The 24,493-nt window shown below is 47.3% G+C and overlaps 1 protein-coding gene across 1 annotated transcript in view; it reads right to left on the reverse strand.

The window, feature by feature from the left end:
- The window catches only part of LOC104989520 (chromosome unknown open reading frame, human C1orf94), a 41,582-nt gene extending 31,380 nt beyond the window's left edge, over positions 1 to 10,202 (reverse strand). Inside the window, exon 1 of the mRNA XM_010841216.1 lies at positions 9,874 to 10,202. Coding sequence (XP_010839518.1) covers positions 9,874 to 10,202 — 329 coding nt within the window. The remainder of the gene's footprint in view (positions 1 to 9,873) is intronic.
- Positions 10,203 to 24,493: the final 14,291 nt, after the last annotated feature.

Genomic DNA, 24,493 nt, shown 5'->3' on the forward strand with positions numbered 1-24,493 from the left:
ACACCACAGTTCAAAAGCATCAATTCTTCAGCGCTCAGCTTTCTTCATAGTCCAACTCTCACATCCATGCATGACCACTGGAAAAACCATAGCCTTGACTAGACAGACCTTTGTTGACAAAGTAATATCTCTGCTTTTGAATATGCTATCTATGTTGGTCATAACTTTCCTTCCAAAGAGTAAGCGTCTTTTAATTTCATGACTGCAGTCACCATCTGCAGTGATTTTGGAGCCCAGAAAAATAAAGTCAGCCACTGTTTTCCTGTCTATTTCCCATGAAGTGATGGGACTGGATGCCATGATCTTAGTTTTCTGAATGTTGAGCTTTAAGCCAACTGTTTCACTCTCCTCTTTCACTTTCATCAAGAATCCCATCACTATATGGCAAATAGATGGGGGAAAAATGGAAACAGTGACAGACTTAATTTTCTTAGGCTCCAAAATCACTGCAAATGGTGACTGTAGCCACAGAATTAAAAGAAGCTTGCTCCTTGGAAGAAAAGCTATGACCAACCTAGACAGCATATTAAATAGCAGAGACATTACTTTGCTGACAAAGGTCCATCTAGTCAAAGTTATGGTTTTTCCAGTAGTCATGTATGAATGGGAGAGTTGGACTATAAAGAAAGCTAAGAGCCAAAGAATTGATGCTTTTGAACTGTGGTGTTGGAGAAGACTCTTGAGAGTCCCTTGAACTGCAAGGAGATCCAACCAGTCCATCCTAAAGGAAATCAGTCCTGAATATTCATTTGGAAGGACTGATGCTGAAGCTGAAATGCCAATACTTTGGCCACCTGATGGGAAGAACTGACTCATTGGAAAAGACCCTGATGCTGGCAAAGATTGAAGGCAGGAGGAGAAGCGGACGACAGAGGATGAAACGGTTGGATGGCATCACTGACTCAGTGGACATGAGTTTGAGCAAGCTCCGGGAGTTGGTGATGGACAGGGAGGCTTGGCGAGCTGCAGTCCATGGGGCTGCAAAGAGTCGGACGTGACTGAGCGACTGAACGACAGCAACAATGCAATAGGACCCGCAGACAGATATGAATTTCCCTCCAGACACTTCAGCTCCCCCATCTCCACCCTCCCCGTCCCTCAGGGCAGGTGTGACAGTCTTGGAAGGCAGATTGGCTGGTATAAGTGAGACCTCCCACCCTGCCCTCAACCTGACCCGCCATGCCCTGGAGGTGAAAGAAGGGAGAAGAGAGGAAGAGACCAGCAGGCAGAAGTTGGGCCTTGGACTGGAAGGGTTAGGGTGTGTGGCGGGGTGGGGAGTGAAGGATTCGGTGAGCTGGGGAATGAGAAAAGAAATACTGGGGAATAAATACAGCAATAAAGGAGCTTCGGCTGGGAGCTACAGAGTGATTCTTATTGTTCAAATTATCTTTAAAACTTTTCATTTGAATCTGTTTAATAAGAGGAGGCTTACCCTAAGGAAGAGGTATTTTTTTAATGTGATTTGGGAGCTGAATTGGAAAGAACGTTGCAACAAAGATATTAAAAAGGGGATTAAACCAAACCACTGGTGGCCCATCTCTGCAGGCTCCCAGAACCTGCAACACGGCTCCTGAAACCATAAAATTAAATTAAAAAGGGGGACACGGGACGTGGGATGTTAATCATGATTCGTCTTGGCCTTCACCGCTCATGGCTCCCAGTACTAAGCAGACATGCAAGGGCTATTCTGAAGGGCCCCTGGTGCCAGGAAACAGCTCTGGCCTTGAAGCTTCACCAGGTTCCTATCCCTGTTCTGCTCCCTGCGAGCTGGATGACTCTGGGCAAGTTGCCTAACTTCTCTGAGCCCTGGCTTCCCCACCTGTAAAACGGGAATAATATTAACCATCGATGGAGAAGGGTTGCTAAGACAATGAGATAAACAGAAAATGGAAACAACAGAGCTTGGCACTTATCAGTTGCTCATGAAAACGTCAGTTCCCTTCTTAGGCTTAAGGCAGAAGGAAGAAAAGAGCTTGCAATGTCTTGGCTTCCTGACATCCTGTCCCCACATCACTCAAAGCTTCCTCTGAGGACTGTGACCTCTCACTTGGCCCCTGGCCACCTCTGGGTCTCATTCTCCTTGCAGTGGCATTTTTATGGCTCATCCATCATTCACTTACTCATTCATTCATACACACTGCATTGCCACCGAGTGCCAGGAACTCGGCTGGGCACTGGGGAGACAATGATGAGTAAGACACAGCCCTTGCCCTTAAGGAGCCATGGTCAAGTGGGGGAAGGGAGACTGTTGCCACTGGCAGAGTACAGTACTTGCCAGAGGACCACCTCATCAGAAACCCTGCTCCGGAATGAGGCTGACACTTCTCACTGCGGCCCTGTGTCCTCCCCTCTGGCCAACAGTCAACCCAAGAGCTGGTTCTAAATTGACTCTTCCGTCCCATCACCCTCATCTAACGACCTCTGCCATTCGGTCCTCAGAGCCAAGGCAGCACTTGTCTGTCCTGCTTTCTCCTATTAGATGATACGAGTTACAGAAACCAACTGTTGGCTCCACCTGCCTAGAGTCTCAGACCGACATGCTGGCCTCCACTGAGCACTTCCCCTTGGCTTAAGTTCTCTGGTATATAAGTCTCCTCCTCCCACACTATTGTTGATTACTTAACCCCTGTCATTTTATCCTTGATACTCATGATAACAGAGTGACAACGAAGATGGTGAATTTGGAATCACTATTTTCTGCCAAGTGCTGTGCAAACTTTGCATACTTTCTTTCATTAACCTCCAAAACAGTCCTTTAGTGTGGTCACTATGACTTTTTCCATCTTTCAGATGAGGAAAATGGGGCACAGAAATTTTGAGCAACTTGACAACAGCTGGGAAGTATACTGGGATTCTAAATCCACCTGTGTCCTTATTTTATGGTTATCTGAGCCACCTTTAAACTCTTAGGAAAGAGAGGGGATATAATTGCTTACTTAATTTTTTTTTAAAAAGGAACAAAGAAGAGGGAGAAAGGAAAAATGTTAAATGGGGTCAGCAGTGAGAATTTTAAAGGATGATACACTAATTCCAGGTCTTTAAGGATGGGTAAGATTTCAGTAGACAGAAATAGGGAAGAAAGGCATTCCTGGTAGAGGAATAATTTGACAGCAAGGGAGTTATGCGCCTGCTCATGGCACATCTTGGTTTACAGGGAGTTTGGAGAAGAGCATTCAGGGCTACACCTAGAGAAGTAGGCAAGGCCAATTACAGAGACTCTTCAAGACCAGGTCAGGCAGTTCAGGACAAGGAGGAATACATGAGGATGCCTGAGTAGTGCTGTTGATGTGTTTCAGGAAGATGAAGTTGGCAAAGGGTGAAGGACATCCAAGAGGGAGAGGAACCAGGAGCAGTAAGACAAGATGGTCTGAAAATGGGGGAAGAGAGGCCTGCAGGGAGGCAAGGAATCAAAAACTGTCACGAAGGTGACCCACAGGTGCGTAAGGAGGTTGGAGGAGGGAAGGGCTGAGGCCCTTGAACCTCTGTCTGCAGCACCGATGTGCACTAATTCACTGACAACCAGGCTGGAGGATGCATCGATGTCAGTGGGATGGGGATCACAGCAGTGGCTGAGACCCAGCCCTGGGACGCTTAAGGGAGGGGACCCTCAAGTGTCCATGAGAAAAGGATTCCAACTTGGGGAGTGGGGGTTCTCTCACCTTCCAAAATGTCAAGGGATTTGAGGATATGTTTCAAGCCAAATGGTGTATGGCAGCTTCCCTCAGACTTTCAAAGAGGAGTCTGACCTCTTCAAGGGAAGAGAATGCTACCCAGGAGCAGAACTGCCTCTAGGGCAACAGTCTGAGTTCTCATGTGCAAGTCTTGTCCTCATCACTACCATCACTAGTTTTCAAGCTTTTTTTTTTTTTTTTAAGAAAATTTATAAATAAAAGTGGGGATATATTCCAAACAACTGTTATAGAAAAGTAAGATTCATCCCATTTCTTCCTGAGCTGGGTCTTGAGAAGAAAGTGTCCAAAAAGAGTCCTGTAAGCGCAAGGAAAAATGGGGAGTTCTCCAGGGATAATGGGAAATTGTGTGGGAATGGGAGTGGAAAGGTGGCTGTCTTACTGTTTAAATAAAAGTAGCAACAAGGGACGGGGCTTCCCAATGGTTCAGCAGTAAAGAATCTGTCTGCAATGTAGGAGACGCAGGAGACGTGGGTTCGATCTCTGAGTTGAGAAGATTCCCCAGGAGGAGGAAATGGCAAGCCTCTCCAGTCTCTTGCTGGGAAAATCCCATGAACAGAGGAGCCTGGCAGGCTACAGTCCGTAGGGAGGCAAAGGTAGGACATGACTGAGCGACTGAGCATGCACGCATGCAGCAACAAAGGGCCGGTTTGTTGAGAGGGCAGTTCAAAGGGGGCAGTGCCTTGGGTTCCAAGTCCCAGTGGCTCTCCCACCTGGAGGTCTGGCCCATGGGTGCAAACAGTGAAGATTTACTACAGCAAGTGCCAAACAGCCCTATTTCTTCTCGCAACAGATACCTCTGAAGTCTGCCAACCAGGAAATCATTTGTTTTTTAGATGCTTAAATGGATTTCCTTTCTTTCTGTAGCCTTATCCTCCTATTTGGGTCTGGCTCAGGATGACCTTCCAGCTCATCTCCCCCAGCTTCCTCCAGGAAGCCTTCCCTGAACCCCAAGCCCTGGTCACCCATGGAACTGGCACTTCACCAGGACCTTTACTCTATTATGTTGTGATCTGCCTTTCTGAAGACACTGAAGATCCCTGTAGGAGTTCGTAGATTGTCCCCATCTTTTTCGCCATTGTATTCCTTTCACACTTTGTCAGGCAAGCAGTAAATGAAGTGAAAGTCGCTCAGTCGTGTCGGACTCTTTGTGACCCCAGGGACTATACAGTCCATGGAATTCTCCAGGCCAGAATACTGGAGTATTCCAGCAGCCTTTCCCTTCTCCAGGGGATCTTCCCAACCCAGGAATCGAACCCAGGTCTCCCGCATTGCAGGTGGATTCTTTACCAGCTGAGCCAGCAGGCAAGCAGTAGCCCCACAACAAATACCTGTTGAATGCCCTTGCTGCCACAGGAATCTGTGTCCATCCCACCCCCTGGACTGGCAGCTCTCAGAGAGATGGCTTTCTGTCCTCGTCATGTGTGTATCCCAGGGACCCGGCACAGGGCCTGGCACCCAGAAGGCGACTGTGAGTGTGTGTTGAATGACTCCATAAATGAAGGCATGAGCAAATGCCATTTCACAGGCCAGCCAACAGAGTCAACAGCAAACCCCAGACCCCCATCATGAGGCTGTGCAGTGTTAATAACAGGGAAACTGAATGAATAGGGAATCCTAGAATGTGAGTCAGTAAGTGACTTTCCACAATTCTTTCGGCCCAGATTTAAGACTAATTAAAAGATGACTGAATGAGATTGTGGAGTTAAACTGACATTAGATGGAACTACAGATTCCTCCCTCACAGCCCATTTCTCTCCATTTCTTCCTCAGTAAATTGTCCAACCAGTGCTCAAGCCAAAAACCTCAATTCAGCCTTGATGTCTCTGTCTGTGTGCCCCAAACCATCAGCAGGCTCCTTTGGCTCCCCTCAAAATATGAGCCAAATCCCCCTCTTTGTCCATCGTCACTGCCCTCACTCTGGTCCAGTCAGCATCACCACTGTGCTCCCTGGGCTCCTGTAGCATCTTTCCAGAGGCCTCCCAGCTTGCTCTCTCACCTGTCCCATTTCCACACAGCACCTAGAGGCATCCTTAAAAACTAGTCCGTGCAATCGTGTTACACCCACTTCCTAAAATCCTCCAAAGGAGTCCCGTAACCCACATCATGGAGAATCAAATCTGAACTCCCCACTAGGTCCTCCAGGCCTCTGAGACCTTGCCTGCCTGTCTCTGATATCACCTTGGGCCACACTGCATCACTCACCACACCCCAGCCCTGTTGTCCCTCTCCAAGCCCGCCTACACCACAGAGTCTGTGGTTTCTTTCCTTTCTACCTGGACATCCTTCCTTAGATTTTCACCCGACTGGCTCCTTCTTGGCATCCAGGTCTTGGCTCAAAGGACTGCCTCTCCTCAGAGTTCTTCCCTGACCACTCCATCTAAAGGAGGTCCCCTTAGTACTTTGTCAGTTTTATTTCCATAAGCTCACTCCTCCCTAGCTGAAATTATTGGTTTAATTTTAATGTGCTTACGATCGGTTTCTTCCAACTAGAACACCAGTCCTTCTTCCATCCTAAAGTTATATTCTTTTATTTACTTACTTTGTGCTTCTCTCCCCTACTTGAACGCAAGCTCTAGGAAAGGAGGACCTTGTCTGGTTTACAGCTCTGTTTCACTAGCTCTCAGCACAGTGCCAGGCACACAGTAGACTGCTTAATAAATATGTGTTGAATGAATAATTGAATGAATGAACTCGAAGTGTGTTCGTAGGCTGAAGTCAGCTCGGGGAGAAAAGTGAATGTGGTGTTAAATGCCGTGAACAGGAATATAGAATACAGAGGAGGAGAAGCCAGTCTGCTCAGATTGGGTCATACCTGGGTTGTTGTGCTTGGTTCTGGTTCCTGCACTGCCCTAAGAACCAGCAGTGTGGGCAGGAAACGAACCAAACATGAAGGGAAGCTCAGAAAAACAAAGACACTCAGCTTACAAAGACACGAAATCCTAGGGAAGATGTTGTTATCATCTTTCAGTAACTAAAAGAGCCACTGAGAAGAAGGGGGGATAGGTTGGGTTTGGAGCCCTAAGGGCAGAATCCAGGTCAACGGGTTTGATAGAGACAGATTTCAGCACTAAAAGAAAATGATCTTTTGACAGTCAGGCTTCATAGAGAGGGAAGGCTACCTTAGGAAGTAGTGAGCTTCTCATCTAAGAAAGTGTATGAGTGGATAACCATCTAGCAAGGATGGCAAGGAAAGGATTCAAGCAACAGAAAACGGCCTCCAAGTTCTCTTGCAAACTTGAGATGTCTGGGTTTCCATGATAAATGGGGACAAAATAAAAAAAATTCTGGCTAATAAGAGTTCAAGAACTTACTTGTCTAGCTGCCTTGATAGCAATTAACATTACCAAAACCCAAACTGGGTTTACGAATGAAACACTAGACAGATTAGCTGAGAGGCTGAGAGGTTATCTTGTGGGCCTGAAGCCGTCTGACAAATATGCTGGACAGCTCCCTGGATGTGAACTCTGTTAGCTATGTTTGCCCACCCAGAACATGAGACTGCCAAATATTTTGACCTTCCAAAAGGATGTCTCAGTTCCTAGGGGGAGTGGGTAAGGTGGTCCTGGGTTGGTTGTCAGAAACTCCACCACTTCCTAACCTCAGGCCAAGAAATGAAGCCCTCCAAACCAGTTATTTCATCTGTAAAAAGGATTTGATTGAAAAATAGGGGAGGAAGAATTGAAACAAGAATGGACCAAAGTTAATAATTAATGAAGTTGATTGACAGACATTCACTATACCATTCTGTTTTACATGTTTGAGCATTTGCATAACAAAAAGTAAAAAGAAGGGGAGTTTAAAAATAGTCCCCAGTTCATGTAATAATTGTAGGGCTTAAAGAAATCACCATCATCATTATAAGGAATTTTTACAAATCCTAGTTATTACCGGGAATGTTTAAATATCCCATTTAATCATCCCAACAACCCCATGAAATGCATAGTAATCATCTCCATTTGGCAGATGAGGAAACTGAAGCTCACATAAATTAAACAAATCCTGCAGCTGGCACAGGGCTGAAAAGAGATCTGAAACCAGAGCTATCTGACTCCACCATCACAGCTGCCTTTATTTCAAGAATAGTTCATTGTGTTCTACTTGGTTGATGTCTGCACAATTATGATATCGTTTATTCATCTAAGGCAATGGTTTCCTAGCTCTTTTCTTATAGCAGAATCTTTTATTTCACCGCAGCCTTTACTTTACTTTTTTTTTTAAGGATTTAAAAAAAATTTTAACTGGAGGCTAATTACTTTACAATATTGTAGTGGTTTTGGCATACACTGACATGAATCAGCCATGGATGTACATGTGTTCCCCATCCTGAACCCCCATCTCATCCCTCTGGGTCATCCCAGTGCACCAGCCCTGAGCACCCTGTCTCATGCATCGAACCTGGACTGGCGACTTTACTCTTGAACTCCAGTAAGCAAAAGCCATAAAAGCTGAACAGCTCTGGCTGAGGTGGGGATTGGGACCCAGAAATCAGGCCACTCAACTTGAAGGTGGCCTCCGAAGTACTCTAGCATTTATCAGCATCATTGAAGGCAACAAAAACAACCCACACCTCCAAGCCCAGAGAACTGCATTTAGGGATAGCCTCACTGGGATAGTGCAGCTGATCATTTCCTGTCCCCATCACATTTGATCCTCATTATCAACTCAATGTGGACAGGGCAGGGCATATCACCCTCCATTTGCAGATGAGAACATCAAGGCCAAGCGGACTGGCCAAAGGTTTGCCAGGTTCACTTTCCAGCCAAGTGCAGACTGGAAGTAGAGTCTGTCTCCACTAACTCCGTGAGTCCTGGCAGAGAGGGTGCCAGCTACTGGAAACAGCCACTGACCCTTGGGTCACAAAGTGGACAGTCAGCTCTTTGGCCATTGAGAGCTGAGCACAGCCCCACAGGCCCCCTGCCCAGTCCTTGTCCCAGAGCAAATGGCAGTGGGTCTCAGTGCCACCGGGGGGCCAGATAGCAGGAGTCTGGCTATAGACAGGCCATTCCCATCCAAGCCATGTCCTGCTGAGCAGGGGCAGAGAGGCAGCAATAGCCAAAGTGCCTTCTACCCTTATGTGTAGTAAGTGAATGAGCCCCAAAAGGGCCGGACTTCAGGGAGTGTGAACTGGGAAGCAGTTACACTTTGCCTTTTCTAGCTCTTGTGTAGAAATCCCTGAAACCAGAAACAGTTGATAATTGCCCAAAGGGTTCCCCCACTTGAGAGCATTTCTGAGCTGAGCCGGAGCATGTGTTTTAACAGGCAACACTTAATTATCACTTAGTCTTTAATGACCACTTAATTATTAACACTTAATCCATCTGTAAAATGGGGACACGAATACCTGCCTCATTGGGACTCTGGGAGGATTAATTAATGTTTACAGCCCACTTTGAAGATGCAAAGCAGTGAACAAGTGCTCGAAGGTGACATAAATAACTCGGTAGATTTATTTGCTTTTCCTAACGAGGTCCTTTCTTCTTCTCTGCTCCTCCCTCTCCTTTCTAATATATCCATCCCCAACAATATCTGCCCAACTTTGCCCTGGTGGAGAAACATTTAGCTCTGTGTTTCCCAGATACAGGATTTCCCATCCAGGAAACGGGCTATTTACAGCCATCTTCCCGCACTTTAATTTTCTATTATGTCCTCTGAATATGTCAGTGCCTTCCCAGTAAATATTTTGATGTGCGCTCTTGCAGCGGCTTCTGTGGAGGCTGAATGGGACAGCTGCTCCCTGTATTAGGGAATTCCAGATGTGGTTTAAAACCACCAAATTCATCTGTGCCAATGCCTAGCTCTACAGGGCGGGAGGGGAGAAGCATATTCTAGTTGCCTCTGGGGAAAGCCGCAGACATCTAACCTTCTCCCTTGCTAGGGTGGTTTTTCAAGGTCTTTGGATCTACCTTGGTACTGCCTATGCCTTTGCACAAGAAATGTCCTCGAAGTGGGCTGGTACAGCAGCAGAAATACAGTCCTGTTCTGGCCCTTCACCCAGGTAACTTCAGGACCCCAACCATTTTGTTCCTGTAAAGATTGTCAAAGGGCCGTGGTGGGTGGGGGAAAACACACAGCCTTTAGGGTTTAGCCAGGCAGAACAACAGGTCAAAACACTCCCCCCAGGCCCCGAAAGTCAGACCTCATCTCCTCCCTCCTCCCTTGCGTGAAGTAAGGGCACACTCACTCTTCTTGGAAGCTGAGCCCGTTGTCTCTTGGAGTGCCAGTCACGGGGGCAGAGAGCTGCTCCTTGGAGGTCCTGGGCTGCAGGGCCTCTGGCAGGCCCTGAACTCTCTTCCAGATTTCATGGCAAGTCTTGTCTAAGCTGTCCTGGGGTGTGTCCTGGTGGATCCAGATGTATCTGGGGAACGGGCCTAGGGCGGAGGGGCGCTTGGCCACCAGGGCGGAGGACGAAGCCAGCCCATTGCCACTGGCCATCCTCTTCCTCTCTTTCCGGAAGCCCCTTTGTCCACCCAGGGCTCGAAGACAGGATGACCATCCACCACCACCCCTCATTCACCAGAAAGGGCAGTGAGGATGGGGAGGAAGGAGGTCAATTCTGTCTGACTGCTGGTCCAGAAAGGTGACTGTTCAGAGGCCCTTGGTTTGTGTTTGAAAGGTGAATGGAGGACAGCTTTCTTGCGGGGAGGGGGAGCTTATTTTGATCTGTTTTTAGTTGCTCTTTCCTGACTTTTGCCCCCCTCCCCCTCTCCCGTAGAAGAAAATATTTAAAAGTCAACAAAAACCAGTAGCTTAGTAACCGTGGAATCCCCCTGAGCTCAGGAACCAGGCGCCTGGGCGGGCAGAATGACATCTGGGAACAGCTGGAGGGGGAGGGCTGAGTCTCCCCACAGGCCCTGGCCCTCTCCCGTTGCCACACGACCCTAGGCTCAGTCCATCAGCGTACGCTAAGCCTGGGGGGTGCGGGGGTGAGGGCCTGGCACCGTGCGAGGCACCGGGGGCTGGGAGCCCGCCATCGGGTTCTCCCGGGAGGGTCTTCCCAGGCCCCGCGCCCGGCTGAGCCCCGCTTTGCTCGCCCCACCTGCCCCTCTGGTCTCCCTCTCCCGACCGCTCAGCCGCCCGCCCGCAGGAACAGTCCCCGAGTGCCCAGCGCCCGCCCGCTGTCCCCAGCAGACACCAGCCACGGCCCTCCTCCCCGCCTCGCAGGGCTTTGGGGTTGTCGGGGAAGGGTCCCTAAGCCTTAAACGGGCGCTGTCTCCGGGGGGCGGCTGGGCCAAATTGCCTGCCTGTGGCTCCCTGCCTGTGGACCCTTCCCGTCCAGCGCTGGAATTCCTTGGTGGGTTTCAAACGCAACGGCTAGGTGCGCGGGACGCCCAGGGTTCGGTCGGTGCCCCTGGCCCTCCGGTGGGGTGGGGGCGGGGCCCGGAGGACCCCAGGGCGCTTGCCCCCGTTAGAAGTCCAGGGCATCGCGCCCCCGCCTGGCCTGCCGCTCCTCCGCACCACCTGGGCGCTGCCCCTGAGTCGCTGATTTCGCCCCTCATTGCCATTTGATCGGGGGGCTTACCATGTGCCTGGCGCTGGGCTGTTTCTGTGTCCTATTCACTCCGAACAACCTCATGAAATTAGTACCATTATGTCCTCTCCTTCTACATTTGAGGAAACTGAGTCTCTAAGGAGTGTATCCAAGGCCCACCCAGAAGCGGGGAACTGGGGTTCAAACCCAGGTACCCCAGGCTACTGAGAAAGACTGGTTCCCCTAGCGCTGGGCTCAGTGGTCCCCGGGGTGGGCGGAGGTGCAGAGAGGAGCTAAGCTGTTTGCAGCTGGGTGGGCTCCTCCCCTCACTGGAGGAGCTTCCTTAAGCAACCGACAGGGCTCTCTGCACCCAGGAGTCTATAATTGTTCCTCCAGTGTTTCCACAATAAAGGATGATGAAGAGCCCTCAGAAGAAGAAAGAGGCATGGGCTTGAATTGAGATGGCAACCAAAAACGTATAGGGTTGAATCCTGACACTGCTCCTTCCTAGCTGTGTGACCCTAACAACTTTCTCCACTTCTCCCCTCCTTCATTCATTCCCCAGATATTATTGGAGCCCTCCTCTTTGCTGGTGAGTTGCTGGACACTGGAGAAGGATGAAGATGAAAAAGCTGGCACATTCCTTGCTTTCATGAAGCCTGTATTCTAGTGGAGGGAAACAGATCACCAACTAGCAGAGCAAATAAATAAGTAATAATTATAGATGAAATAAGGGCTCTGATGAGAACTAGCCAACAAAGTGAGGCACTGGGGAGAAGAGGGGTGGCAGCCTCAGATGACAGTCCAGGCAGACCTCTTTGAATAGATGAGGTAACACTGGAGATGAAACAGAAGGATGGAGAAAGGGTCCTTTTTTTTGTAAATGGTGTAAAAATTATTAGGAAGATCACATTTCCGCCACACTGTAGGTATTTCATAAATATGTGTTGGATGAAGTTATGGGATACTCTATGAAGTGCCTGGCATACAGTAGGTGCCCAATACACAGTCTTGCTCTTTACAGAGGGCCTGAGTTCCTGGAAATATTGACTCCAAATTTTGAAATTCAAGCTTGATTCCCTTTTGATTTTCATTATAAAATTGAAGATGCGTTCCTTTGGGGAAAATTCCGAGGACCTAGACTGAATAAAATTATAGTTAAGAATGTAGAAAACCTTTCAGGACAGTGTATTTGAAGGGAAAGTGATCATTTCTGATGAAATATTAATAGTTCTGAAAATGTCATTCAGTGTTTGTGCTGCTTGGCATTTGGTTGGCTAACACCTATGCTTAGAGCAGAACACTGTCAACTCTGCACTGCCCAGGCTGTGGGGTTCTGGAAAGTTAGCCAGCTCACTCATTCCTTCTATTCTCTCTCCCTTTCAGCAGGGAACCAGGCAGCAGGGGCCAAGGATTCCAAAAAAAAAAAAAAAAAAATTAAAAGAAAAAAAAAAAAAGCCATACAACAGGGACAGGGAACAAAGACAGGGGCTTGTTTCTTGAAACACACAGCTGAGGTGCCTAGAAGAGTCTGCAAAAAACTTAAGTAGCAAACAGTATGGAGGTTTCTCAAAAAACTAAAAACGGAACTACCATGTAACTGAACAATTCCATTCCTGGGTATACATCCAAAAAATACCCAAAACACTAATTTAAAAAGATACATGTACCCTCAATGTTCATAACAGCATTATTTATAATTGCCAAGATATGAAGTGACCTAAATGCCCATCAATGCATGAATGGATAAAGAAGATTTGAGACACATACACAACATACACATATCTACAATGGGATGCTGCTGCTGCTGCTAAGTCGATTCAGTCGTGTCCGACTCTGTGCGACCCCATAGATGGCAGCCCACCAGGCTCCCCAGTCCCTGGGATTCTCCAGGCAAGAACACTGGAGTGGGTTGCCATTTCCTTCTCCAATGCATGAAAGTGAAAAGTGAAAGTGAAGTTGCTCAGTCGTGTCTGACTCTTAGCGACCCCATGGACTGCAGCCCACCAGGCTCCTCCGTCCACGGGATTTTCCAGGCAAGAGTACTGGAGTGGGGTGCCATTGCCTTCTCTGCTACAATGGAATACTCAGCCATAAAAAAAGAATGAAATTTTGCCACTTGCAGCAGGCATTATGCTAAGTGAAATAAGTCAGAAAGAGAAGGAAAAATACCGTATGATAGCACTTACATTTGAATCTAAGAAATACAAAAACAACAAACTAGTGAATATAAGAAAGAAGAAGCAGACTCACAGATACAGAGAACAAAAGAGCTGTTACTAGTGAGGAGAGGCAAGCCAGGAGGTGCCATAAAGGAGTAGGTGATTAAGAGAAACAAACTGGTAGGTATAAAATAAGCTACCAGGATATATTATACAACATAGGGAATAGAGCAAACATTTTATAGTAACTATAAATGGAGTATTTAAAGAGATGGGAATATCAGACCATCTTACCTGTCTCCTGATAAACCTGTATGAGGCTCAAGAAGCAACAGTGAGAACCCTATACAGAATAGGATTGAGAAAGGAGTACGACAAGGCTGTTTGTTATGAAGCTCTTTATTTAACTTATATGCTGAGCACATCATAAGAAATAAGAAATTCCGGGCTGGATAAGTTACAAGCTGGACTCAAGACTGGTGGGAGAAACATCAACAACCTCAGGTATGTGGATGATACCACTCTAATGCAGAAAGTGAAGAGGAACTAAAGAACCTCTTGATGAAGGTGAAGGAGGAGAGTGAAAAAACCAGCTTAAAACTAAATATTAAAAAAAAACTAAGATCATGGCATCCGGCCCCATCATTTCATGGCAAACCTAAGGAGAAAATGTGGAAGCAGTGACAGATTTCCTCTTCTTGGGCTCTAAAATCACTGTAGATGGTGACTGTAGCCATGAGATAAGAACAACTGCTTCTTGGTAGGAAAGCTATGACAAACCTAGACATCGTGTTGAAAAGCAAAGACATCACTTTGCCAACATAGGTCTGTACAGTCAAGGTTATGGTTTTCCCAGTGGTCACGCATGTGTGAGAGCTGGACTGTAAAGAAGGCAGAACGCCAAAGAATTGATGCCCTTGAACCGTGGTGCTGGAGAAGACTCTTGAGAATCCCTTGGACAGCAAGGAGATCAAACCAGTCAATCTTAAAGGAAATCAACCCTGAATACTCACTGGAAGGATTGATGTTGAAGCTGAAGCTCCAATATTTTGGTCACCTGATGCAGAGAGCTGACTCACTGGAAAAGACCCTGATGCTGGGAAAGATTGAGGGCAGAAGGAGAAGAGGGCATCAGAGGATAAGATGGTTGGGTGGCACCACTGATGCAATGGACATGTACTTGGGCAAACTTTGGGCGATGGGAGGCCTGGCATGCTGCTGTCCATGGGGTTGTGCAGAGTCAGACTAAGTGACTGAACAACAATAAATAACAACAACAACAAAAACAATAAAGAGTATAAGCTTTAAAAATTATGAATCACTATATTGTATCCATGTAACTTATACAATATTGTACATCAATTGTACTTCAATTAAAAAAAAAAACTTAAGTGGGATACTTAGAACCAGTGAAAAGAAAGCTATGTCCAGTTTGGTAGTCACTAGCCTCCTGTGGCTATTTTAATTTTGTTGTTGTTGCTCAGTCACTAAGTCATGTCTGGCTCTTTGTGACCCCATGGACTGCAGTGCACTGGGCTTCCCTGTCCTCCACTTTCTCTTAGAGTTTGCTCAAACTCTCAGTGATGTCCATTGAGTCAGTGATGCCATCCAACCACCTCATCCTCTGTCATTTCCTTCTCCTGCCCTCAATCTTTCCCAACATCAGGGTCTTTTCAAATGAGTCAGCTCTTCACATCAGGTGGCCAAAATATTGGAGTTTCAGCTTCAACATCAGTCCTTCCAATGAACACCCAGGATTGATTTCCCTTTAGGATGGACTGGTTGGATCTCCTTGCAGTCCAAGGGACTCTCAAGAGTCTTCTCCAACACCACAGTTCAAAAGCATCAATTCTTCAGTGCTCAGCTTTCTTTATAGTCTGCTGCTGCTGCTGCTAAGTCGATTCAGTTGTGTCCGACTCTGTGCGACCCCAGAGATGGCAGCCCACCAGGCTCCCCCGTCCCTGGGATTCTCCAGGCAAGAACACTGGAGTGGGTTGCCATTTCCTTCTCCAGTGCATGAAAGTGAAAAGTGAAAGTGAAGTCGCTCAGTCGTGTCCGACTCTACTTGGATTCAAATTATGAGTTCAGGTTTTCTGGCAATGTATCTGTAGGTAGGACTCTATGCCTTGGTGTGTTCACTTGCTGGGGCTGCCACAATGAACTATCACACACTGGGTGGCTTAGAAAACAGAAATCTATTTCCTCATAGTTCTGGAGGCTAAAAGTCCAGGATCAAGGTGTGGACAGAGTTGGTTCCTCCTGATGCTCTCTCGTCACCTCACATACAGTTATCCTCTTCCCATGGCTTCATATGGTCTTCCTTATGTGTCTATGTCCTAATCTCCTCCTCTTATAGGAACACCAGTCATATTGGATTAGGACTCACCGTAAAGACTTGACTTTACCTTATCCACTCTTTAAACTTCCTATCTCCAAATAATACCTCACATTCTGAGGCTCTAGGGATTAAGACTTCAATGCTTGAGTTTGGAGGGAGACCATTCAGCTCATAACACTTGATCTCTTCATCTGTAAAATAGGATGACAATAAAGAACACCTATTTTGTAGAACCACTGTGCACGTTCTATTACTAAGTAATTCCTTAATACACAGAAGTCCCTAAAATAATGCCTGGCACATAAGAGACACATAAAAGTGCTGCGTATCAGTTTCCTTATAGATTACACTGAAGGGCATGCCACTGGAGTTTCTCAATAACAGCTTCTGTGCTACGTGTAAAGAGGGAGAGCTTTAGCTGTACTGGGGAGATTGCTTTGTGGTGGAGGAATGGACTCGAATCATCAACTAAGCTTTTCTTGATTGTGCAAGGTACAGGGCTGGGCTAGGAGATGAATACAACCTCTAGTCTACACATTGTCACAGGCTGATGAAGCGAGCAAAGCCTTCCAGAAGTGCCTGCTACACAGCAGGTGTGGGGGAAACTTGATAAATATCTATGTGCCCAGCACGTGAAATGGTGTCCAAGACCATTGACTGCTTCACTTCAAGCTCTAAAAAAGGCAGGCACTAGGCTTCACTGGGCTTACCAGGTGGCACTAGTGGTATGGGAGATGTAAGAGATGTGAGTTCAATCCCTGGGTTGGAAAGATCCCTTGGAGGAGGGCATGGCAACCCACTCACGTATTTTTGCCTGGAGAATGCCATGGACATAGGAGACTGGCAGACTGCAGTCCTTAGAGTTGCAAAGAGTTGGACATGACTGAAGTGACTTAGCACGCACATACACAGGCTTCACTATTGTATCTTCAGTACCTTGAACAGTGGGTTCAATTTGTGAGTAAAGGGTACCCGCTACTACCCCTATTACCCTGAGCAGGTTGTTTCACCTCTTGATGCCTCAGTTTGCTCATCTGTGAAACAGGGATAATAAGATACTGACCTCCTAGAGTTGCTTTGTGGCAACTGAGATAAGACATGAGCTGTGCTTATAATGGTGAGTCTGGCACATGCTATGTACCCGAGGAATGTTAACTATAATTATTTACAATTCTGGGATGTTTGTTTTTCTATTTGAAACCAGGAAATCCTCAGGAGGAGGCAACTCTCCTTACCTGTTCTCAAGCCAAATTCTGCCCTCACCTGCTTCCATGGCAGACACAAAGATGGCCAGGATGGAGAACTCGGAAAGGTGGGCCCAGCCTATGTTCTTTCTCGACTCATAGCTTCCTCATGGAAGCCCTATTCCTCTGCTAACATATTTTCAACACACCCACCTCTCACCATAAATAGAACTTTTTGGCTGTACAAGAAAATTGAAATTTTTTTTTTGTCATTTTGCTTTTGCAAAATTTTGGCCATGAGTAATTTATTTAATTTACGTTTGGCTATGATTTCTCACCAATCTTGGTGCCTACTTGGGAGATCTTGTGCAGTGAGAAAACTCCAACCTACAGACTGTTATCAGATGTAATGAAATTTTTATGACTACTAAATTCAACAGTTAATGAAGTTGACATAATGGTGCATTTTACATTTAATTTAATATTTACTGATTCAGTGTTGTGGTTTTCTTCTTTGTATCATGGAGCTAATAACACTTCCAGGCCTGAAACTTTTCGCAGGACCCTGAAAACTGCAGAGGCGTGATGCCTACAGCAGATTATGCCTAAAGGGTCAGAGGGGGACCCCATGCTTAGACAGACTGCAGGCAGGCCTCTTAAGCAACAAACCATCAGAACAGGATTGAGAGGAGAGTGCAGCTATTTGTCGGGTGAATGGCCCTCCCCTGGATGTTTTCTTCCAACTGAACCTGACTTCAGAGGATCCAACCCTGGGAAATTCCCTGGTGGACCAGTGCTTAGGATCCTGGGCTTTCACTACTAGAGCCTAGGTTCAATCTATGGTCGGGAAACTAATATCCCCACAAGTTGCACGGCCAAAAAAGAAAAACAAACAAAAAACAGAGTAGCTAGCCCTTTCCACGACTTTGTAAAGGACACTGGAGGATTCTAGAAGCAAAGCTGTGACTCAGGGGCTCCTCTCTCCTGGCAGTACCATCAGCAATCCCTGCCTACCACTTCCCTGGGTGTTTCATTCCTTATTATTGCCTCCAACTCTTGCCCATTTGTGAGGAGATTGGTAACAGCTTGGACGGTGGCAGCAGACACAACTTGAATTTGAATTCTTGCTCTGCTACTTACTGAAGGGTGGCTTTGCACACGCTCAACTTCTCTGGCATTTCATCATCTGCAAATGCAAGGAAACACTCTGAAGGGGGAGAGATTCAAACAGGGACATCCATGAGTGTTCTCAGCACAGTGCCTGGCACATGGTTGCAACCTCCATAAAAGATACTTTGCTAAGTTGTGTCTGACTCTTTGTGACCCCATCAGTTGCAGCATGCCAGACTCCTCTGTCCTCCACTATCTCCCAGAGTTTGCTCAAATTCATGTCCATTGAATTTGATGCTATTTAACCATCTCATCCTCTGTCATCCCCTTCTCCTCCTGCCTTCAATCTTTCCCAGCATCAGGTCTTTTCCAGTGAGTTAGCTCTTCACGTCAGGTGGCCAAAGGATTGGGGTTTCAGCTTCAGCAACAGTCCTTCCAGTGAATATTCAAGGTTGATTTCCTTTAGGACTGACTGCTTTGATCTCCTTGCAGTCCAAGGGACTCTCAAGAGTCTTTTCAGCACCACAATTCAAAGCATCAATTCTTCAATGCTCAACCTTCTTTTTGGACCAACTCACCTCATTAAGAGGTTTTTTTTAGTTCCTCTTCATTTTCTGCCATTAGAGTGATATCGTCTATTACTGTTGTTATTAGCTATTAATGTAAAAATGGCAGCCAAATAGATCTCCATTTAAAGCGAGGGGAGGAAGGCCATAGTTGGTGGAGCAAAAGAATATATCTTGTCAGCAGTGGCCAATAAGATGACAACAGGGTCAGCATACAATTGGTCTCTCACTTCTGCTTTGGCCTTCCTGCTAGACTCCTGTCCTGACATGAGCCCTAAGAATCCCTGGGGAGGCTCTGTATGGGCTCCTTCCCAACTAGAAGCTTGGGGTTCTGCCCTGCCTCCCCTAACTTCCAGGCCTGGACACTGACCCGTATGCATTCATTTAAGATTTATACTAGTTTTCTGCTGAGATGATTTGAGGCAGTGTTCAGATTAAAAAGTAAAAATCACAGCATCAAAGAATAAAACGAGGACTGACTCCATCTAAAAAAAGCAGAAAAGAGTTGCTACCTTCAGGTCCCTGAATTGGTCAGAATGCATGGAGGTAATCAGGTAATAAAACTGGTATCCCTATTTGTCAGCTAAAGCAAAAATGGAAACACGTCGGAAGGCAGAGTTTTTATTTTCTGACAGCAGAAAATACACATCTTCATCTGCAGAGACAAAGTGTTTCCTGGAAATAACCCCAAGCATGAATTTATCATGAGTCCTTGTACAAAGGACACGGAGTGACATAGTGGGCAATATATTCAATTCTGTTTTCATAAAGACAGAAATGCCATCAAGTTGGTCAGTTTCTCACATCAGGGTTCTCTGAAGACAGAGAGCATAACATTAAATCATAAGTCAGAGAAGGCATTGCTTTAAGGAATTCAGATAATGGAGTCTAGGAGAGATACCTTTGGGTCCATTCCATAAACATTACTGAGCACCTACTCATCCATCCATCCATCCATCCATCCAAGATCTACTGAATGCCCACCATGTACCAAGCACTCTGAAGGGCATTGGTAAAGATTGCTTGTAAGAGCTGACGCCTGGAGTGAGTTTTGAAGGACAAATAGGAGAATGCCAGACATAGAAGGCAGAGGGAGCAGGGTGCACAAAGGCCTAGAGGGAAGGGAGAGAGAAAGCGTCACTCATTTCAGGAGTGCAAGGGCCTCAGAATGGCTGCAGCGAGTGTGGTGGGTGCCGAGCAGGGAGACAGGAGGCACAGGATGAGGGCAGGCAGGGGCAGGTAGGGAAGGTCTGGCAGAGAGCTTGGGTTTCACTCTGCAGGCCCTGGAGAAACATCCAGGGAAGGCAGGAAAGCTGTGAAATCAGGTTAGAGTTTTAAAAGATAACCAATGGAAAAGAGGAAGGTATGTTGAATGGAACGAGAGGGGTTGGAGGCACCTGTTAGGAGGCTGCTCTAAGAAATCTGGAAGAGAGGAGGTGGGGGCCTGGCTAGGACCTGAGAGACTTTAAGGAGGCGGAATTTAGAGGGCTTGGGAGCTGTCTGGACGTGGGGACTGAGTGAGAGGGGAGTCCAGAGTGATCCCCCAGGTTTCTGGCTCAGGAACTGGGTGGATGTCAAAGCCGGGAGCAAGCAGAGGGGCAGGGTGTGGGGTGGGGTTAGAAGAGGGTGAGTTCGGTTGTGAGCAGGCTGAGGCAGAGCCTCCTGCAGAGAAGACCAGACACTACACGGGCACTAAGACTCAGGAGACCTCCAGGAGATTTCTGCCAAAGGGAACTCCTACTCCACTGCTGCTGCTGCTAAGTCGCTCAGTCGTGTCCGACTCTGTGCGGCCCCATGGACGGCAGCCCACCAGGCTCCCCATTCCCTGGGACTCTCCAGGCAAGAACCCTAGAGTGGGTTGCCATTTCCTTCTCCAATGCATGAAAGTGAAAAGTAAAAGGGAAGTCGCATAGCCATGTCCAACTCTTAGCGACCCCATGGACTGCAGCCTACCAGGCTCCTCCACCCATGAGATTTTCCAGGCAAGAGTACTGGAGTGGATTGCCATTGTCTTCACTAGGGTGTGGCAAATGAGAAAGCCATCAAGCCATCAAGTACAGAGAGACTGGGGAGCTGCAGAACAGAGGTCTCCTACCACCCTCTCCCTAACACCCTGGATGACTGTGAGCATGCAGATTCTTCACATGACACATCTTCCTCCCCACAACTGCCCACACTGCTTTCTTTCTGGAAGGTGCCATTTCTCACCCTCTCCCCAGGCTGAGCTAGAAGCCCTTCTCTTTTCCGTAACATCCTGCAGTTCTCCCAGAGACATTATACTTTACTGTTTAACTCTTTTCTTAATAAACTATCCATCCCTTGAGGGCAAGGACCACTGGTGATGTCTTATCCTCCTTTATTTTTGTTTCCTCCGCATCTAGCCCTGGGGTCTGGCATGCAGATAACATCTGTAGCTGGCACAAATGAAGGGATGAGTGAGGAGTAAGCAAATGATTGCGTATGATTCTACAGCAAAAACATGGTGGAGTGTATGAGGTTGTTGCTAGCTGCTGTAACACACTGCAAAGTTTTGGTGGCTTTTTGCTGTTCAAGGTCATTTCCCACCTAACAGTCCAATTCAGATGTCCTGAACTGGTGGGTGATTTTCCTCTACATGGTGGTTTGGGATCCAGGTTTCTCCCATCGCATGGTTCTGCCATCCCCTAGGTACCTCCAGATGCTCTGTGTCCAGCCAGCAAATAGAGGAATAAGGGTTGGAGGATTTTATGGGATAAGCCTTGAAGTCACACACACACACACACACACACACACACACAAAACTGCTTAAATTCCTTGGACTAGAACCTTGTCTTATGACTGCACTCAACTGCAAAGGGGACTAGAAAATGTAGTCCTGGCTGGGCAGCCACTTTTCAGTGATAATTCAGCACTACTGACATTTTTGGCCAGATAATCCTTTGGGGTGGAGGGAAGCAATCCTGGGTGGTGGATGTTTAGCATCATGTCTACCCCCTAGAGGCCATCATCTCTACCCTGTAGCATCCTCCAGTGGTAACAACCAAAAATATCTGCAGACACTGTCCAGTGACCCCTGGGGCCAAATCACCCTCGTGAGTGGAGAACCACTGCTCTATATCATGGAACGGGAGGCATTCAGTTTTGATCTTCTGCTAGCTGGCCACGCAGCAAGGGTCCTCTAAGGAAGCAGAGGGTGTGTGTGTTGGTGGGGGTGGGTGCTAGTTAGGAGAAGCTACCTGAAGGAGATGACACTTGAGCTGAGTGATTGGGAATCGTCTACTCTGCACAGTGAGACAAGGAATGGTATTGCAGTCAGAGAAACCAGCTTGAGTGAAAGTCTGGGGGCTATGATAAGGTAGCTAATGGGAGGGACTTCAAGTAGAGATGAGAGCCTAGCATAGCCCCTCTCCTGTGGATTATGGCCTCTGACAAGCAGAGGGAACTTGGACTTCTTCTGCCACTAACTCAAGTTCTGTCCCTTTCTTTGTTTCAATGCGGATTTTCTGCGAGAAATGCCAAAATTCAGTGGCCCCAGCATTTGCTAGAACTGGAGGAATGGCCCAGACTATGGGCCCTTTTCACATTTCCCTCCTAGTTGCAAGGGGCCCACAGCCTCCCCCTGGTTTGTTCTGGGCTCTTTCTTTCTGAACCCTGTCACCTCTCCTTGGGAAGCTGTCATCTCTACGGTGACAGCTTTACTCTTGGGAAATACTAGCTTCTGTGTGAGTGTGCTACTCACTGAAAAACTCCCACCCTCCACTCAGACCCCAAACTTTTCCTCTGAGCTGGTCTTGGCTCTGCAGCCCATCTCTGCCATCCTGCCCCCCCTTCAGCCTCCGTTTCTGCCTTCATTACTACAGCATCCATTTGTCTGTTCGTTTTCTGTCTTTTGGCTTCAGAAGGGCCTTTTATCCTCTTCTTAGGTCAGAATGAAATTTGCAGGGCATCAAGGGTGCAGCCCCTATACTTGAGTCAGGCTGAGTTCTCCAGAGCACCGGGTCTTGTTTCCTTTCTGAAACAAACTCTGATCTTATCCGGGAAGGAGACTTATCTTGACGAGTCACCACACACATGGGGCTTTTTTTGTACTACCTGATGTTGTGCAGAGACCCTGACCCATGGCTGCCTCTGGCTCCTGGAGAGACTGGAAGGGGTGGGCAGGCAGCCAACCCTGGGGGCTGGGCTGAGAGTCACATTCTCCTAGGCTAGAAGGAGTTATATCTTGGACCCCATCTCTTATCATGTCTTGGACCCCTGCATCTCCCTTGGACTGCAAATATTCCCAGGGTCCCCATCTTTGGTCTTCAGAGGCATCCACCTTTGCAGACTCCTTGATAAAGCAGTCCATGCAACCTAATGGACCTCTCTTTAAATATGTTTTCTGACTGTTTTGCATTCCTTTTCTCTCTTCCCTCCACCTGAAAAGTCCTCCCCTCCTGTGATGTGCTGAATTGTGTCCCTTCCTATGTTGAAACTGTAACCCCCAGGACCTCAGAATGTGATTCTATTTGGAGACAGGGCTTTAAAGAGGTAATTAAGTTAAAACTAAATCTATGAGGCGGGGCCTAACCCAGTATGACTGCTGTCCTTGTAAGAAGAAGAAATTTGGACATAGACATGTACAGAAGGCTTCCAGGTGGTGCTAGTGGTAAAGAATCTGCTTGCCAATGCAGGAGACATAAGAGATGTGGGTTCGATCCCTAGGTCAGGAAGATCCCCTGGAAGAGGGCATGGCAACCCACTTCAGTATTCTTGCCTGGAAAATCTCATGGAGGAGCCTTGCAGGCACCAGTTCAAGGAGTCGCACAGAGTCAGACACGACTGAAGCGACTTAGTATGCACACACATGTATAGTGGGAAGACAATATAAAGATGTAGGGGAAAGACAGCTGTCTACGAATTGAGGAGAGAGGACTCAGAAGAAGCCAACCTTGTCAACACCTTGATCTCTGACTTCTAGCCTCCAGAACTTTGAGACAATACATTTCTGTTGTTCCGGCCACATTGTGTGCACTGCTTTATGATGGCAGCAGCCCTAGCAAACGAATTCACCTTGTGCTTCCCCCTGCCTAAGACTGAACTCCAGTCTCCTCACCACCCGCTGCGACATTCTGCAGGATCTGGTTCTGGCTTCACCCTCCCCTCATCTCTGAATAACAGGTGTCCCTGTTTTTTACCTTGACCCAGACCCAGCCCCCTTCCCCGGTTCCCCTCCCTGCTCAGGGCCTTGCCCTTCCATTTCCCAACTCTTTGCATGGCTATTTTGCCTAATTTCCAAACTCATCTTGAAGGTCACCACCTCAGAGAGGCCTTCCCAGACCATCTATCTATTAAGGTATACCCCGTGTATTCTTTTTCACAGCAACTATGACCTTTTTTAAAATAGCATCTTTAATTAGTAACTTTGTTTATAATTGTTTATTTATCATCTGCCTTCATCAAGCCCAGGACAGTTCACTCCCGGTGTTTATAGCACAGTGTCTGGCATGGAATGACACGCAATTAATATTGTTGAGGAAATCAATCTTTACCTTGTCCAAGTCTCTATCCAGGCCTCGGGGTTCAGCCCAAATTCTACTTCCCTCCTTAAATTAGCCTTATGATCCCTTAAGTCCAAGAAAAGCTGATTGTCTTGATGTGCCTTTGTTACTATCTGTAACCTGGAACGTGACTTTTCGGTCCTGGCAATCAGCACTGCCCCCACTGTATGGGCTGGTGGGGGTTTCCATCTCTGCCCCACATCTTCCCAGGCAGGACCACACACTGTGCATCTCTGCACTGCCCACAGTGCAGGCTGGCACAGGGCCCAGGGCTCAGGAGGCCTCAGGAAATGTGTGTGGATGCAGATAGATCAGAGAGAGGGAGGAATGGCAGAGGAAGTCGGTAGCTGGGCGGGTGTCAGGGATTAAAAGGGTGCTCCTGCCCCCAGCGAGAAGGATGACAAATGTCCCGTTGCCAAGGAGGCTTCTGGGGTAAACATCAGCTGTGGGTTGC

Source organism: Bison bison, unplaced genomic scaffold (genome assembly GCF_000754665.1).
Source record: "Bison bison bison isolate TAMUID 2011002044 unplaced genomic scaffold, Bison_UMD1.0 scf7180017864158, whole genome shotgun sequence".
NCBI classification, from domain to species: Eukaryota; Metazoa; Chordata; class Mammalia; order Artiodactyla; family Bovidae; genus Bison; species Bison bison.